The following is a 19,221-nucleotide window of genomic DNA, read 5'->3' as shown; positions in this document are numbered from 1 at the left end:
CTGTTCAGCTTTCAATAACGCAGAGTTAAATTGCTTTTAGACAGGGAACACACAACACAATCATTACAAGTGCCGCAAGCACTGCCCTGCTGGACAAAGTGCCGCTTTATGATCACCCACCCAATTTTCTTCACGTACACCAATTATATCTCTGCTTGGTTGTGCACCTGTTACTTTACTTATTAAGCAATCGCGCTGCTATCGCTGGCAACAAAAAGTAATAAACATATCAGCTGAGATGTCAAGTACCCATGTCCCCGATGAGTGAGCTCTGGAAGGTCTGAACACAAAAATAGGATATTTTAATGGAAAAATCCTCTAGTATATAAGTGTGGGATCCCACTGTAACGTAAAAATATGAGGAAGGATAAAATAATTATAGAAAATAAACAACCAACTCTTTCATCCATTCACTATGGGGGTGACAGAAGCAGACATAACTGTTGTAGAAGTAAATGGAGAGAGCTGTGTATGTGCATGGCCACTTATCCGTTCTTCTCTGTCTGGATGTAGTGGCTGGTGGCTGCCTGACATCAAGTAAGAGAGGAGATCCCTGTTCTGGAGACAGGTGTGGTTCCAAGAGGGGATATCCACCTCTATGTTACATTTATGAAATAGTGGATATGCCACAAATGTCTATAATAGTAGCAGCTCTTTAAGGTTTTATCAAATATATAAGAATTGTGGTAATTTTTACAGGTAGAGCAAGTTAAAAGAAAATATGGATGAGACAACAGCAATGGGAGCCCAAGTGAGCGACATTAGTTGACTTCATACAGCTCAGGAGCAAAGAAATGTTTAACTTTTGCATGAAGAAACCCTCTGAAGAGGTTAAACAGGAAGGAAATTGCTGCAGGTCCTTTCTTAGAACACCGTTCTGTGTATCCCTAAAGGATGACTCTGTCAATTGTACATACAATGATATGAAAAATTCATTAGACAAATCTTTGTATTGACCTTGAATATATTTGTACTTGTTAATTAAGTCTCCTCTAAGGGACCTCTTCCAGGGTAAACAAGACAATCTGTTTAGACTTTCTATTCCTCTAATTAATAAAGTATCACATATTGGAGCCCCCTCTGTTTCCAGGATAGTCTTGACTGCGAAATATGACTCTGAAACCAAATCCATCACCATATAGTGATATGACACAGGAGTAAATATGTCTATATACTGCACTTAGACATAATACCAACTATATAGAATACCAGGTTTGCCAGCAAAATCCCAAGCTGTAACAGAGCTGGCAGTCATCTATGCCACTGAGGACTATTGTCATAGGTACGACAAGAGTAGCCAGAATTGTAATCATAGATAACCACAGTAAAGCAATGAAACAAACCAAAGATAGAATTCGAACTAGCCTAGAGTGGGATCCAGAAACTACAGAGACTGATAAGTTAAAAAAAAAAAAAGAAGAATGATTTCCTTCCCACAGCCATAGAGCCACCTCAGTGTTTATAATAAGATCTTAAAGGAGCTATGCTGGATTAGAAAAACATAACCTTTCCCCCACTCTTGTCCTCAGATTGTGTGGGGTATTGCAGCTTAGCTCCACTGAAGTTAAAGGGGTACCCTGGGAATTTATATTATTGGATATAGTGCTGGGGTTAGATAGAAAATAATAAACATCCTGATCTCACCTACTACACTCCCCTGGGGGTTCTCCTGTCACATCTTTGGGTGCCCCACTAATTCTGAGACGGGCTTATCTCGGCAGTGACAGCCTGTTTAGCCAATCAATATTCACATAACTGGCTGATTACAAGGTTAATGATTTTAATATCTCTATGGCTTGACCCAGGAATGTGAATGATTTAACAAAAAAAATAAAATAAAAATAATATATATATATATATATATATATATATATATATATTAGTCATGCCATGAATATTGAATGCCTTCCTCATGAAAACTTAACATCAGCATGTGCTAAGTAAACTAATACTATGAGACTGACATGCTTCCATCTTAATGGAGCACACAGGAGACAAAACTTGGAGCCAGAGTCATCCACACTTATTGTCAAAGCTCACCTAATGACTTACATTGAGCAACCACCGGGATTGCATTAATCGCCTGGTTTGGGTTGCAGCCCGGTATTACCCTGCTCTGATAATTGCTTGTGACAAGTCTCAATGCGATGAGAAACAAGAGTCTAAACCCTCTGCTTTCAGTCCTCTCTAGTCTTGTAAATGCAATCAGAAGACAAAGGGACTAAACCTGACTCTGATGTTCTCAATAGTTTTGTCAAAAGTAAAATACTGTTACTTGTAATTGAAAGGGTTTCTTGGGGACTGACAAACAGAGTTTGGAAGTGATTACACCAGGAGTGCAGGCTTTGGAGTATACTCTATGTAGTGAAGCAATGCTGGAAAGATCTTCGTCCTGTGGCTAAAAACACTTCTGTGCCTTGTTACATAGGACACACATCTTAAAATCATTGGCGACCATGCATCGTAGCGTGTAACAGGACATGTGTGGCCAACGGCTGATGAGAAAGGTACTCGGTGTATAGAAAATAATAAACATGTATACTTACCTGTCCATGCTCCCCGGTGTCCTTCTGCCATTTCCTTTATGACACTTCCTAACCTGTCTTTGACGTGACAGTCCACTGAGCCAATCGCTTGCTGCTTTGCTGTTTTATCTTAGACAATGATTGGCTGAGCAGCCTGTCACTTCAAAGTCAGGTTACGAAGTGTCAGTGGTGGCTCAATTCAGCGGGAAAAAGTCAGCAGGACACTAGGGGACCATGGACAGGTAAGTATACCTGTTTATTATTTTCTATATATGGCAAGGGCTGCAAGGACATTGTTAACAATGTCTGTGCAGCCCTTGCTGTATGATAGTCAAGCTATTTAATAGGCTCTGTAAGCAGGTGCCGATCTAGCAGATAGGTGCTCAATTATCGGGCATATTGGGTCATGTCACATGGACCTTACAGTAGAGAATACCCATCTATAATTATGCTAAAAAAAATAATTTCTCTAGACATAAATGATGTACCCTTATCAGGGTTGTCCTCTTATTAAGCCAAGGTGTAAAAAGATCACTAGAAAGATCTCTATTCTGTCTATTCAGATATTTGTACATTGTGATCTGATTGCTCCCAAGTCATCTTTTTTTTCAAAATAACCCCGAGCTTGTAACCTGCCTTGGTACTGTAACCCACCTTTCCTTTAATTACCTTGGTTGCTCTTCTCTTTACCCACTCCAGTTCAGCCATGTCCTTATAATATACAGGTGTCTAAAATCCAAAATAATATTCCATGTGTGGTCTGACCAATCATATCTATAGAGGCAATATTTTTCCAAAATACTTAAGATCATTCATAATTTACCATATTTTCTAAAGATATTCATCACGGGAGTAATTTTTTATCTTTCCTGAAAAAATCTTCCAAGCATATCATCAACATACAACAAAGTGCTGTTTTGCTGTCCCACAGTTGGGGATGCTTGCACTACAAAGGCCGTTAAATTGCCAATGTAAAGAGTGTACAAAAATTCTACTGAAAGGATGAGTTCATCATCTTCAGGATGGCCCTCAAGTTCCACTCTTGTTAAAATCTTTGGCAGCATCTAGTGAAAAGATGTTCTATTTTCTAGCCCTGAGTTTTTACATACAGTATGTGTCATAGCGTGAGAACTTTAGGCACCCAGTTAAATAAAGTACAGTAAAACCTCTCTAACCTGATAAATAACACAATGACAAATACTGTAGTCTACTTGAGTGATGGTACTCAAAGAAGAGAGACAATATACTAGAATATAAAAAAATGAGAAGGCTGGTCAATGGTGTTCTTCTTAAAAAGGTTGCCTTTTAGACAGGTATACAGCATTGATATGTGTCCCACATCAAGATATATGTATTTGTATTATTGTAGCCGTTTTTAAGGTTTCAGAAGTGGAAACCCAAGTGACACAACGGGATGTGTAGAGATCTGTTAACAATAGAAAACACAGTAAAACTTCTAGTTAAGTACCAGACTTAGGAGCAACAGAAAATATGGGTTGACAGACCATTATTGGTACTCATGTAAATCACAACTCTATTGTGTGAGAATCTCAGATCTGTCCATTTACATTTGTCTAATGCTATTTGAGACCTCTCTACAACAAATAGGTGCCAAACAGTGAAAAGTAGGACATCTCGTGGTGTCAGCTCGGCTAGGCCTTGGTACAATACAAGAAGCATTGTACTCTCCCGAGTAACAAAGATGAGAGTTGGCACTTGTTAATTACAGTGATGGTGGATGCTGGGAGATAAACTCCAAATTATCCTCCCTTAAAGAAAAACTAATAAATGTTCTTCTGGAATAAAAGAGAATGGAATGTGAATGGCTTCTTCCTAATTGGAGTGGCATGTCTCTTGTAGAAATATGTGGAGAAATGATTATTATTGTTAGGTCAGGTATTTAGATCCAGCCATGTATAAAAGATGTATGATTCATAGCTACATTGCAATCAGAGTCTATTAGCATAAATGCATGCTGCATGCCTACAGCTGGTAATGAAGACCACCTGCTGATTGTTGGATATGGAGGGAGGGGGCCATGTTGCCTGCTCTTGTTTGTTCCCTTTGTGACCCAATGGTTTTTTGTTACAAATTGCTGCTAATTATTAAAGTGTATCGGTTAACTCTACGAAGTCTCCAAAAACAATTCTTCTAATAACTGGTTAAGTGCATAGAGGGTCTAGCGGAAAAGGTGATGCTGGGTAATCAAAGGCATTTTGTTAAGTAAGGGGGTACATTTGATTTTACTAAGCTCCTTTAAAGGGGTACTCCAGCGTGGGGGCTATTTTTAGCTCTGGCCAGGGAGGAGGTGGCTGAAAGAAAAGACGTCCACTCACCTCCCCGATTCCAGCTGTGGCTGCCACATCGCAGCGCCCCGGTGCCCGGTTCCCGGCCGCTTCCGGGTGTCTGACACGGGCCATCTCCGGTCCACTCAGCCACTCAGTGAAGGAGGCGGGATCCCCCACACTGGAGTACCCCTTTAAAGTCCATTCATCATATATATAGTTTTGTTACATGAGCTACATTAATAATAATGTTTGTATATTGGGACATACAGGTTTTGTAATGAGAAATGATACAAATGTCATTGGGGCATGTTTACTAACCTAAATTTGTAATATTATTTGCACTTTATGCATGCCTAGCACCACTATATTATGTGTTTAAGACAAGGGGCACTGCTTGAGACACGATTGTGCCAAAATGTTGACATAAAGAAAGTTAGTTTCTGAAGAAGCATATAATGTATCAAACAGCATGGACCAGATTTATCAATCTATGTATACTTTGCCCCTCATTGCCAGATATTATCATTTTCAACTATTACTAGACCACTGGTATTTGGTTCTCATTTATTTATAGGCATAGGAACCTTGTAGCTCTCCTAGGTACCCTCAAAAAAACTGGAAGTGCAACAGCAACCTACAGGTGCAAGTGCTTACTGTATATATACTCCCCCCGGCATACACACAATAAAAACCTGCTCTATAGATAGTAAAAAATGAGGATCTTAGCATCTTCTAGGTACCCTGCAGAATTGTTTCAAACCTTAAAGGGGTAGTGCAGCGCTAAAAAATTATTCACAGAATAACACACATTACAAAGTTATACAACTTTGGGCTGCGTTCACACTACGTATATTTCAGTCAGTATTGCAACCAAAACCAGTAATAATAAAATTCCCCTAGGGACTTTTAGTGAAAAAAAAGGGTTTTTATTAATAAAAAAATCCCCTCCTCTAATAAAAGTTTGAATCACCCCCTTTTCCCATTTTACAAATAAAAATAAATAAAAAAAAACATATTTGGTATCGCCGGGTGCGTAATCGCCCAAACTATTAAATAATCACATTCCAAATGGAATGGAATGGAAACACAGAAAGGCTATGTTCACACACTGTTGAAATTTAGTGGATGGCCGTCATCTAATGGGAATCAACGGCCAATGTCTTAAAGTAACGGCAATTATTTGCTATTAAATGGTGACCATTTTCAACCGCGTATAAACATAGTCTGTGTTTCCATTCCACTCATGGTTTTGGTTGCAAACTACTGACTAAAATACCAAGCAAAAAATACTGTGTGTGAACATAGCCTAAAGCACAATTCAGTCCCATGCCCATGTGTCATTACGAAACCTTCATTTACTTGAACATGTAGGGATAAAACTAAGGGTGCGTTTACACAGAGAGATTTATCTGACAGATTTTTGAAGCCAAAGCCAAGAATGGATTTCAAAAAAGGATAAATATCAGTCTTTCCTTTATGAGCTGTTCACTGGTTAAAGTCTTTTCCTGGCTTTGGCTTCACAAATCTGTCAGATAAATCTGTCTGTGTAAACGCACCATAAGGCTTTATGGTAAAAAATAATGTGCTAGATATAATGTCACTTTTAATTTCTTAGCATTGTTGTGCCACTTACGACAGTAATTTAATTGATACATTAAATAGACATTTCAAGATAGTAAGAAATAAGAATAAAATGTCTGTTTTTTTATCCGAGCTGTGCAAAAAACGGACAAAAATCTGCGTGTACATTGTCTTTTTCTTAAAGTGTCACTGTCGTTATAACTTTCAAAATCTTAATCAACAGTAGATTTTATATATAAAGCAAGTTTGCAATTTACACTTCCTGTTTTCTAACTTTATCTAAAAAAAAAAACAGGAAACAGTCAGAAAACAGGAAGTCCTGTGTATCCCAGGCCATCTGAGCACTCACAGAGAGAAGGCAGTAATGTGATTGATGGACACATTGAGCTGTGACTCTCTGTACTGGCTGGAATTCCTGTTTAGTCGGTTTTTTGTTTTTTCTTCAGCCAGCACAAAACAGAAAATCTGCCTTAGGGTGCCTTCACATCTACCGGATCCGCAGCGGGTCTCACTTCTGCGGATTCGTAGCGAGAACCGCTGCGGATCCGTTACCATTCACCCCTATGATAGCACATACTCGCAGCGGGATTGACATCCGGCTGTGAATATGTGCTTTAACCCCCCGCTGTCCGCAGCCCCGCCGTCACATCCCACATCCCCGGCCGCATCAGCCCATCCCCTGCGTATCCCCCCATCCCCGGCCGCATCCTGCAGCCCGCCGCTGGCCGCATCAGCCCATCCCCGGCCGCATCAAGCAGCCTGCCGCCGCCCGCATCCCCGGCCGCATCCTGCAGCCCGCTGCCGAAAGCGTACATTATCTGCTCGGCAGCATGGCTGCAGTGAGGCTCCCGGCTCCGGTCCCGCTCAGCTGATCTGAGCGGGACCGGAACCGGCAGCCTTACTGCAGCCGCGCCGCAGAGCAGATACTGTATGCTCTCGGCGGCGGGCTGCAGGATGCGGCCGGGAATGGGGGATGCGGGCTGCTGGATGTGGCCGGGGATGGGGGATGCGGTAGCGGGGCTGTGGACAGCGGGGGGGTTAAAACACATATTCACAGCGGGATGTTAATCCTGCTGCGAGTATGTGCTATCATAGGGGTGAATGATACTGGATCCGCAGCTGATATCGCTGCGAATCCGCAGAAGTGAGATCCGCTGCGGATCCGCAGAAGTAAGATCCGCTGCGGATCCGGTAGGTGTGAAAGCACCCTTAAGGAGACTGTACCTGGATTTCAGCATTGTTTTACAGCATGATAACAACAAAAAGAAGTAATGAATACATGTTGCAAACTTGCTTTATTTCACATCTACTGTAGATTTAGAAAATAATAACAGTGACATTTTAAGGCTGTGGTGTGTTTTTTTTTTTTTTTTAATTGAAATGTTCTTTAATTGAATTCCAGCAGAAAGATATCAATGACCTCTCCCTTCACCTTATCAATATTTGATTAACCCCTTAGGGACCAAGCTTGTTTGGGCCTTAATGACCAGGCTCATTTTTCAAAATCTGACCTGTCTCACTTCATGCGCTTATAGCTCAGTGATGCTTTAACGTATGCTAGCGATTCTGAGATTGTTTTTTCGTAACATATGGTACTTTATGTTAGTGGCAAAATTTGGTCACTGTCTTGTGTGTTTTTTGTGAAAAACATCAAAATATAATGAAAAATTTGAAAATTTTGCACTTTACGAACTTTGAAATTCTTTGCTTCTAAAAAAAGAAAGTCACATGACAAAAATTAGTTAGTAAGTCACATTATCAATATGTCCTCTTTATTCTGGCTTCATTTTAGTAAACATATTTCACTTTTTTAGGGTGTTACGGGGCTTAGAAATGTATCAGCAAATTATAAAATTTTCATGAAATTTCAAAAACTGATTTTTTTAGAGACCAGTTCTTTTTTTAAGTTGATTTAGGAGGCTTGTATACTGGAAACCCCCATAAGTGACCCCATTTTGGAAACTAGACACCTTAAAGAATTAATCTATGGGTATAATGAGCATTTTAACCCTACAGGGGCTGGATGAAAGTATTCACAATTAGGAAAAAAAGGGAAAATAGAAATTTTCCAATAATATATTTGTTAAGATTAAAGTATCTCATTTTGATAATAAACATGAGAGAAAATGCACCCCAAATTTTGTAACGCAGGTTCTCCTGAGTACAATGGTACCCCATATGTGGGTGTAAACCACTGTATGGGCACACAGCGAGGCTCAGAAGGGAAGGAGCGCCTATTAGCATTTCCAGTTCAGATTTTGCTGAAGAAGTTTCTGAGCGCCAGGTGCATTTGCAGAGCCCCTGTAGTGTCAGCAGAATAGAACCCCCCCAAAAGTCACCCCATTTTGGAAAGTACACCCCTCAAAGAATACATCTTGGGGTGTGATGACCATTTTGACCCCACAGGTATTAGAGGAAAGTATTCAAAAGAAGACAGTAAAAATGAAAAAATAGAATTTTTCCAATAATATGTTTGTTTAGTTTGAAATTTCTTAATTTCACGAGGAACAGGGGAGTAAACTCACCCCAATATATGTAACGCAGGTTCTCCTGAGTAGAACGGTACCCCATATGTGGGCGTAAACCACTGTATGGGCACACAGCGGGGCTCAGAAGGGAAGGAGCGCCAATTAGCATTTCCAGTTCAGATTTTGCTGAAGAAGTTTCTGAGCGCCAGGTGCATTTGCAGTGCCCCTGTAATGTCTACAGAATAGAACCCCCCCAAAAGTCACCCCATTTTGGAAAGTACACCCCTCAAGGAATTCATTATAACCACAGAGTACAAATGCATTTTATTCATCAGTAGGTAGGCCATCTCTGTATCCCTCTGAGAAGCAAATGTAGAAGGTAACTTCTTAGTCCTTCTCTATTAGATTTTCCAATTTTGTCACAATTCTACTGAGATCAAAAGGCAGAGGCATGGAGAAGTCATCTTCTTCCCAATATGGGTAGCAGCGAGGCCTCTGGTCCACAGGTAAAGACTTTGCCAAACCGCATCTGCACCTTCAATAAGAAAAAACATACAAGACTAAGCTTAGAATTCTGTGCAAAAAAACTATTAATATTTTATAAGATAGAGAATACAGGAAACATATGCCACCTAAAGTAACTGGATGTAACTGCGCTGTGATCACCTAGAAGGCCTGTGTTTCGCTGGTTACATGCCAAAATATGAGAATATTGTGGCACATATTTTAGCTTATAATTCAGCATGTATTTAGGTTGTAAATGGCAAAAAACATATTCCAAATGTAAATAGAAGTTTTTAGCACAAAAGCTTTTGGTAAGGCCCTGACATTCTTAATGGTGACTCTGGGTCTGCAACACTGGAAAGTGGAAATGCTTGATTTTTGCAACAAGTTCAAGATTTAGGCCAGGTTGGTTATGCCTTATGTTTTGTTTTTTATTTACCTTACCCTGGATTTTTCTTTAGTCTTTTTTTTTTTTTTTTATACTTTAAATGGGCACTGTCATTATAACTCAACAGCAGATGTGCTATAAAGTATCTTTGTTTTAAAGCATGATAACAAAAAAAAAATGAATGTAAATTTCAAACTTGCTTCATATCACCTTCCCTGCTGATTTAGATTTTGAAAGTTATAATGACCATGAGACTTTAACCATATTAAATAACAATGGTAGACATTAAAGAATTTGGAAGTGCTAAGTTTAATATATACAGATAACCGGACAGTTCTTGACGCTACTACTATATGTATGGGTGCTGATGTCTATCAGAAATACCCCTATCTGATGCAGGGCATTAAAGGAGAACTTCAAGGAAATGTAACATGTCAAGCGAGCAGGGGTGTGGGGGAACAGAATAAAGAGGCTATGATTATCCATCCTGTCCCCCCGCAGTGCAGGGTCACCACTCATGGTCCTCTGCCAGTCTCCTGCAGCTCCTGCAAAATCATGTCCTTACTCAAAACTGCCAACTCAGCGACTGGGACAGGACACTGCTGAGGTCACTGACTGGCTTAGCGGATATCTCCTGCTGGGACATGATGATGCAGGAAGCTGGGAAAACCAGGAGACTGTCAGTGAGATGGTGACAGGGGCTCTGGGACGGGTAAGCATAGCTTCTTTATTATTCCCCCCCCCCCCCCAACTCTTGCTTGACAAGGATTGTTACACTTCTCTGGAGTTTCCCTTTAAAGCGACTCTGTACCCACAATCTGGCTCCCCAAACCGCTTGTACCTTCAGATAGCTGCTTTCAATCCAAGATCTGTCCTGGGGTCCGTTTGGCAGGAGATGCAGTTATTGTCCAAAAGAACTACTTTTAAACTGCCAGCCCCGTGCCCTACGGGAGTGGCCTAGATTGTGTAAGCATTAGGCTGGCACAACCTCTCTGTCCCTCCACCCTGCCCTTCTCATCATTAGGAATGCCCCAGGCAGATTGCCTCCTATTCCTCACCTGTGTCAGCCCGGTACATGGGCTGGATCGTTAAGACACCTGTGCAATGTTCAGCAAAGAGAAAATGTTCCAGTGGCATTCCTAATGAAGAAGAGGGTGGGGAGGAGGTTGTGCCAGCCTAATGCATACACAATTTAGGCCACTCCCGTAGGGCACAGGGCTGCCAGTTTAAAAGTTGTTTTTTAGGACAATAACTGCATCACCTTCCAAAGGGACCACAGGATATATCTTGGATTAAAAGCAGCTATCTGAAGGTACAAGTGGTTTGGGGTGTCAGATTGTGGGTACAGAGTCACTTTAACCAATGAGGCACATTACACTTCCTGACTTTTTTGGTCTCCATATTGAACACAATATGGTTCTCTACTAAAACAGTGCATTAAATCTTATCTTTTTAATATTCAAATTGGAATGTAACAAAAACACTAGTAGCACCAGTACAGAAATATCCTTAACCTCAAGTTATATCAGTTTTCTATTGTTTGGTTTTATCCCTAACAAGGCCAACCATGAATAGAACATGGATAAGCAATGACATCCGAGAAGTAGCAGTATTAATATTATCGCTTTAATAGAAATAGTGACAAGCTATTAGTTTAATAGAACAGGTTCTCATTTTCTTCCCATTTCCATCCTTCTTCACTGGCGTACAGCCCAGTTGCTGTACATCTGCTGTCTTTGTAGAAGATTATACTGGCTCATTGTTGGCAAGACCGTAATACTATTTAGGGAATCTGAATAAGTAATACTATCAGTAATGCTGAATACTGATGTTGCAAATTCTTGCACTTTAAAATAGGAACATGTTTAAAATTGTTACAAATTGTTTTCATCTAGTTTTTATTGCTGCCTGATATTCCCTAATAAAGTGCCATTATATCACTCTATTCCTCTCTACTATGGCATTAGGGAAGAGGCACCTCTTATACAATACATAAAGACTCAACAAGCAAAGAAACCATGGTCACTTAACAAGAAGAAATACATTCTATTATACTTACACATTTTTTTTGTTAGAACGGGCCCCAACAATAATCTGGTCATAGAATACCCAACTGTTAGGTTCCCAGGAATCATTTGCTATTTCCCACCAGCACCACCATGTTAGAGACAAAGCATTACAGTTTTAGGGCACGTTCACACTAAGTATTTTTACATTAAACAACAGCCGTTGTTGCAGGTTGCATCAACGGCCGTTGCTTAATGGCAGTTTACAATTACATTACACTGTATAGAATCACGGCCGTAGTGTATAAACACTGTATACACTACAGCTGTGGTTCTCTGCGGCTACACAACAATGTAAAGTACGGCTCCTGGCCGTACTTTAAATTGTTATCTATAGCTAATTGGAGTGCGAGCACACCCGAATGTGCCCGCATTCCAATTAAAATAAAGTGATGTTCACTCGGCCGATGCTGCAGTATTGGCCGGGTGAACATCTGAGACATCGGCCGTTGTTTGACATGTCAAACACCAACCAAGTCAAACAATGGCCGATGTTCACACAGAATGTGAGCCAATTTAGTGCAAATAGCATGCTGGGTTCCCTGGGGGAAAATGTGCTTTTATAGCTGCTCTCAGCTCAGGTTAATAGATGACAACCCTGAATGGAAGATTCTCCAATACCACCTAACAGATTACTTGGAATTAGTATTTTTTTTTTTTGCAATAAAAACAACTCATTTATAACTTTCAGAATAAACTATAGCAATGTATACACATTTAATCTTTTACATCTTACAGATAGCAAGCTACATACTTCTAGGCCATAGGACACAAAATGGAGTCAATCAACTCAAGCAACCACTGAGATACAACCGATCATCACTTAGGCAAAAAAAAAAAAAAAAAAGTCTGACATGAACTTCAAAGAGAACATGACAATTTCCTCTGGACAAGCTTCCCCAGATCAGAATAAAATAAACATCCAAAAGCAGAATTAATCTCTATGTAAATAGGCACATCTGCCTCAGAAAAAGGGCAGGAGATATAAATAGGAAGAGTACTACAGGGAATTGTTAGTTAAACAGATGACTGTAACATTATGCATTACTACTGAGAAGAGCCCAGTTGCCTGCATTATCCCCAGTATTATGTCCTACTTATCGTCTACAGTACTTTATTTTTTATTTTAGTACTTCCTCCATATCCCATACTTCCACTGTTCTTCTCTATTCATTTATACAGTATTCCCAAATCTTATTGCAACCACTTGTTCCACTACATTATTTTCTATGTTTTTGGTTTCAATGAAGTCACTCAGAGAATGAAATGCCATAGAATGTACACTTATGCCCGAACTTTCACAGTGTCAAGACTCTAACCAGATCAGCTGGAAGCTTTCAGGATAGAACAGGATGTTGTTGTTTTTTTTGTTTTTTTTTTACAAAATGGAGACTGCTTAGGAACTTCCTTCTCCTCTTGTTTTGTTCATTATTTGTCCAGGCCTCATTAGTCATGTGACATAAAATACGTTCTACATTACATAAAACATAGATCAGAATCCAGAACACATGGGTACAAAAAGCATTTTGCTTCTTTAATTTAATGTAAAAAATGAATTGCTCTTAATGGTGTCTTCCCCCTGGGATTTATAAATGGACTTATAACATAACTTCTGGCACCTCCTGAGCCAGCGTCATGGTGTTCTTTATCGTCTGCTTGTCGTCCTCTACACTCACATGGTCGTACATAACACGCCTGTCGTGGAATCACCGTATAACATTCTCATATATCTGCTACGTTCACGATTCAGCTTGAGATAATAGCATCTGTTAACATGCACTAAGTACTATCACAGAGCACATCACTTCATAAATAATAAGATTAGCCGACCTGAAGGCCCCCGCAGAAAGAGTAATGAGTTTAAATGTTTCTCATTAGTTATTTAAAACAAGCGGATTAAAGGGACAGGCAGTGGGTAACCGGCCATGGGCCTTCTGGCAAGAATTCTCTAACACTTGCATTAAGACTGCAATGGGTAAAGAGATTTGGATAGAGTGAGACACTCTTAACTTCTTCATTGCCAGTCAGGCATCTAATGAACTGCATATCTCTTATGAATTGATTTAAATATCACAATATGCCACCAAAAATAGATTTAAAATCCTATAAAACGCCACATTCTGCACAGAAATTAGGGATTTAGAGGTAATATAAACTACACACTACAATGATTGTGATATACCTACTCTACATATTCCAGATACAGAATATACTATTTTTATATTTTGTACTGCATTATATTGTGGGTGAAATTAACTAAGCAAAATGCTTTGGAATTCTAGTTCACAATTTGTACAATGCAACAAATTTATTAATAGCATGTGCATTGTTTTAGGTGCAAAATTTTTTTCAAAAGTAAGCTAGACAAGTAGAAGAGAAAAAAAAAATGTAGGGTGTTCCACATTTATCTCCCATATGCACCTCATGTTATCTTAGTCATGGACAGTATATATCTGCCCTGTGTATTTATTAACATGGGCCCCTGCACTACAAAAGATTTGCAACCTAATAGGTAGATTTCTGGCGTTAAAGCCCAAGGAACTAGAGCTGAGCTCTGTGGAAACATGCAGCTCATTTTTTATAATGTTAAGAAGGGTCCACCAATGCCACCATTTTTTACTGTTTCACTTTATGTCAAATGTAGCAACTCTTTAAATCATGGGTCTCAAACTCGCGGCCCTCCAGCTGTTGCCAAACTACAATTCCCATCATGCCTGGACAGCCAAAGCTAAAGCTTTGGCTGTCCAGGCATGATGGGAATTGTAGTTTGGCAACAGCTGGAGGGCCGCGAGTTTGAGACCCATGCTTTAAATGAAAGATTAAGCAAATCATGTTTTGCGTCTACAACTCTTGAGAATTATGTCTCCACGGTAACAGACTACAGACTGTGTAGTCTCATACTACAGTCAGACTTCGATCTCTTACATACATTTACTAGGTTAACATAAAATAACGGACAAGATGTAGAAAGTATAGCCCCAGGATCAGACAAGACACATAATTCAGGAGAGAACAGGAAATATTTTATTATTGAAGGAGTTTGATAAAATAATTGTAAATATGAAAGGCTGCTTTTCTTGTTCTTGTCATCTAGTTATAGACTTGAATACCCCTTTAGAATTCATATTCCCTCCTGAAAGAAAGTTATCACTCAGGTGGTTATTGGCGGTATTTTGGGAACAGGGAGACATACAAATGAAAAACATCGCTGGAATCAGGGCATTATAGACTAAAAAGGGACATAAAGACATGTTGTTTTTTTTTTTTTTTTATTATTATTATTATTATTATTATTTTAACTGGCCACAGGTCATCTATAAGCATGGTGTTGATTTTTTTTTATATACATCTGATGCACTATTGCCCTTTATGGTTATTTAGTGAAGAATTAAAACTTTTACTCAAGTAAAAGTAAATGCATCATAAACTAGCAAAACACACACAAAACCCCTTTTAATCAGCTGTTTATACTACCCAAAAATAATACCTGGAATTTGATTGATAACAACAACATTTTCTTCATTTACGTTTATTTCTGATCTCAAGTCTTCGTGATCACTAGTAAAAACCTAGGCACAGCATGTAATAAATGATTGACAATGTACAATGCTGACCAGATGTTATTTTAACCACACAGTGTCAATCTCCTGGGCCCTTTTACAGCAGAACACACAATACAAACCCATCATTTAATTATTAATGGGCCCTACAATTTTACATCATCATCAATTCTGGGTATGTTCATTAATATAGGTTCTGACCGTCATTAGATAGATTCCAGAGCTTAGCAAAGGATCAATAGCAGACCTGTACCATTGTAGTGTAGTGGTAATCATATACTGAAATCCCTTGGGTTCCTATATAACCAGAAAGACAGGAAAAGTACTACCCACTGGGTTGTGGCTCTGCACCATAAGCACAGTGAATATCTGTCAGACTAAAGCCCCTATTACACTGGGCGACAGTCAGCACTCAGAGCGCTGTCAGCACTTGTTTGCTCCTCGTTCCCCGCTCCCTGCCACCAATATTACACGCAGTGGCAGCGAGCGGCTGAGTAAAGGGGGGCCGAGCGGAGCTGCAGTGGCTGTCCGGGTGATCGCTAGATTGTTCGGGCAGCCCATAGAGGATGGAGGTCTGCTGCCGCTTCTATTCCATGGAGAGACGGCAGCAGATTGCTGCTATCACAGTCATTTGTCTTTCAACATGGCAGTTCCATAGAGGGAGATTTATCAAACATGCTGTAAAGTAGAATTGACCCAGTTGCCCTGAGCAACCAATCAGATTCCACCTTTCATTTTCCAAAGAGTCTGTGAGGAACGAAAGGTGGAATCTAATTGGTTGCTAGGGGCGACTGAGCCAGTTTCACTTTACACCACTTTGATAAATCTCCCCCATAGAGTTTAAATATTGAATAGGTGATAACTAATCAAGATGCCCCCTTTAGCTACGGTACAACCTGCATTTTGTTAGCCTGTTCTGTTGATACATCTTTATGCAGATACATAATATTAATTGTATTTATATATATATATATATATATATATATATATATATATTATAATATATCATTTTTTTTTAAAACTTCTAATTTATTTTGTGTTGTGTTTCAAATCTTTACCATTGTCAAGACTTCAGCTTGTTCTTTGTAGCTGGAAAAACCAAAGATTATGCAAATAATAAAGAAGAAAAACTAGTTTAAAAAATAGTAAGTCTTTACCCCACTGAAGCTGTAGACAGGTATCTGGGAAAAAACAACCATGGTGTTTTAATCCCGTAAGACTTATTTAGTACCACAAATGCACTTTTGTGATTAAGCACCACACCATCAACTCATTTAGGATTGTAGAAAGATAAGAATAGTTTATTTTCACATTTTTTATAAATAAATATGATGATGCCCCTAAACCAATGAAACACAATTCAATAAGTGCCCAACATACAGTATGGGACGCCATCTACATCCACAGCCCCTTGGTCATTTTATTAGGGGGAAAAATCTACTTTAGCTAAAGTGAGTGTTAATTATAAGCCTGCAAGGGAGTCAATAAAAGGTTAATGTGAAGTCAGAGGATAAATTATTCCCCAGCATTGCCTCACTCCTCATTCTAAATGACCAACATTATACCTCCTGCTTTAATCAATAGATTTTACTGTAATGCTCTGAGCATTGATCTGGAAAATGCCAAGTATTCTGATGACGTTTCTCAGTGCCATAGAAGGGACTATATAACTCATCCCAGTTTTTTTTTTTTTTAATAGTAGTACTCATGACAGAAAAGGTTAAATTTTAAATTTCTTGCTGTATTGTGGTGATCATAATGCATAGGAATCTGTAAACACAAATTCTGGAAAATTACTATTTCATGAGAAAGGGCAGCCTTTAAAGAGCTCTTCCCATACACTGCAATCACAGATAAAGCATTGCTTATTAACCTGTTCAAGACCAAGAATGTAACTGTGCGTCAATTCTGCTCATGGATGTACAGTTACATCCATTGTTAAGGCAGGCACTGAAGCTGTGCCCGTGCCATCCATGGTGGGTCCCAGTTATCAATCATAGTCGGGCACTTGCTGTAACTGTCGGGACCAGAGCTGTGCTTTGACCCTGACAGTTAACCCATCTTGCAGAGCTAACACTGTAAGAACTGCAAACACATCCCGCATTGCAAACACAAAGAATTTGAGTTAGAAAAATTCTAATTTTGCAATTTTTTTTCATGAAATGTAGGCTTTTTTTTGTTTTTGCAAGAACACTGTAAGGATATCAACCAAAATGTATTACTAACCTAAAGTACATGTCATGGAAAAAAACAATCTCAGAATTGCTATGATTAGCTGAAGCAGTCCTGAGCTATAACCACATGAGCGGAGTCCCCCTTCAGCAACTGATTGGCTGAGCAGGGCTTTCGCACCATGGAGACTTCACTATAGGGATTGCATGATGACAGGCAGATTACAGTGCAATGCTGATCTGCAACGCACTGTAACCTGCCTGTCATAAGCATTGCTCCTGAGACTAAGGGCCCTATTCCACCGGACGATTATCGTTAGCATAATCGTTAACGATTAACGATCTCAAACGACCGCTATTGCGAAAGACCTGAAAACGTTCACTCATTTCCATGGAACGATAATCGTTACTTATGATCGTAATTGCGATCGTTTCTTCTTCCGTATTTCTTCGCTATTGCGTTCGTATCTATTGCGAACGACCGAACGATGTCTTATTCAATGCGAACGATTTGCGAACGTTTTGCGAACGAGCAACGATAAAAATAGGTCCAGGTCTTTATAAAGCGATCAACGATTTCTCGTTCGGTCGTTAATCTTTACTGCATTTCAACCGAACGATTATCGTTTAGATTCGAACGATTTAACGATAATCTGAACGATAATCGTCCGGTGGAATAGGGCCCTTAGGGCCCTATTCCACTGGACGATTATCGTTCAGATTATCGTTAAATCGTTCGAATCTAAACGATAATCGTTCGGTTGAAATGCAGTTAACGATTAACGACCGAACGAGAAATCGTTGATCGCTTTAAAAGACCTGGACCTATTTTTATCGTTGCTCGTTCGCAAATCGTTCGCGTTGAATAAGACATCGTTCGGTCGTTCGCAATAGATACGAATGCAATAGCGAATAAATAGCGAAGAAAAAACGATCGCAATTACGATCATAAGTAACGATTATCGTTCAATGGAAATGAGTGAACGTTTTCAGGTCTTTCGCAATAGTGGTCGTTTGAGATCGTTAATCGTTAATGATATGCAAACGATAATCGTTTGGTGGAATAGGGCCCTTAGCCTTAGGGCTGAGCCTCATGAGCTTCCATAGCTATGACACAGGAGGCCTAAGGGAAGTTTCCTGTTGTCATAGCAACCATCGGGGCAGTGCGATCGCTTCTGTATGGCCCTTAATAGTAAGCAAAGGGGAATCCTTCCTCTCTCCTGCACTATTGGTGCTGCAATCGCACTGATCACAGTATCTATAGGTTAAACTGTCAGCATCAGAGCGCGGCTCAGATACTGACAATTGCGGTGGGTCCCTGGCTATCACTGACAGCCGAGACCCGCCAGAGGATGGCACAGGCCTGTGTCATCGCAGGGCGTAACTGTTCGTCCTTGACTGGTAACTCGCTACAAAAAAGGACGTACCGTCACGGAATTGATCCTGAACCCGTTAAACACCCCATCCCCGGCCAGCCCCTTCAAATGAATATCAGCAGAGTGGGCCAGCCAAAGCGGTCCGGATCAGTGCACTGATGGCTGTAGCCCTGCCTCTTAGTGCACCAAATCGCCTTATTAGCTTAGAGATTTAAGTACAAAGTGCATGGTAATGATGTTCCTCTTCAAGGCTTAATGCACAATAGGGAGCTATCAGCAGGTTAGATTTGTAAA

General features: G+C 39.8%; 1 protein-coding gene across 1 annotated transcript in view; it reads right to left on the bottom strand.

The window, feature by feature from the left end:
• Positions 1 to 8,771: 8,771 nt before the first annotated feature.
• Positions 8,772 to 19,221, bottom strand: part of FTO (FTO alpha-ketoglutarate dependent dioxygenase) — a 199,595-nt gene continuing 189,145 nt past the window's right edge. Inside the window, exon 9 of the mRNA XM_069968450.1 lies at positions 8,772 to 9,397. Within this exon, the coding sequence (XP_069824551.1) occupies positions 9,250 to 9,397 (148 nt within the window). The 3' untranslated portion in view covers positions 8,772 to 9,249. The remainder of the gene's footprint in view (positions 9,398 to 19,221) is intronic.

This window comes from Dendropsophus ebraccatus, chromosome 4, assembly GCF_027789765.1.
Source record: "Dendropsophus ebraccatus isolate aDenEbr1 chromosome 4, aDenEbr1.pat, whole genome shotgun sequence".
Taxonomy (NCBI): Eukaryota; Metazoa; Chordata; class Amphibia; order Anura; family Hylidae; genus Dendropsophus; species Dendropsophus ebraccatus.
The sequence above is the reverse complement of the archived record's forward strand: the minus strand, read 5'-3'. Positions and strand labels throughout refer to the sequence as shown.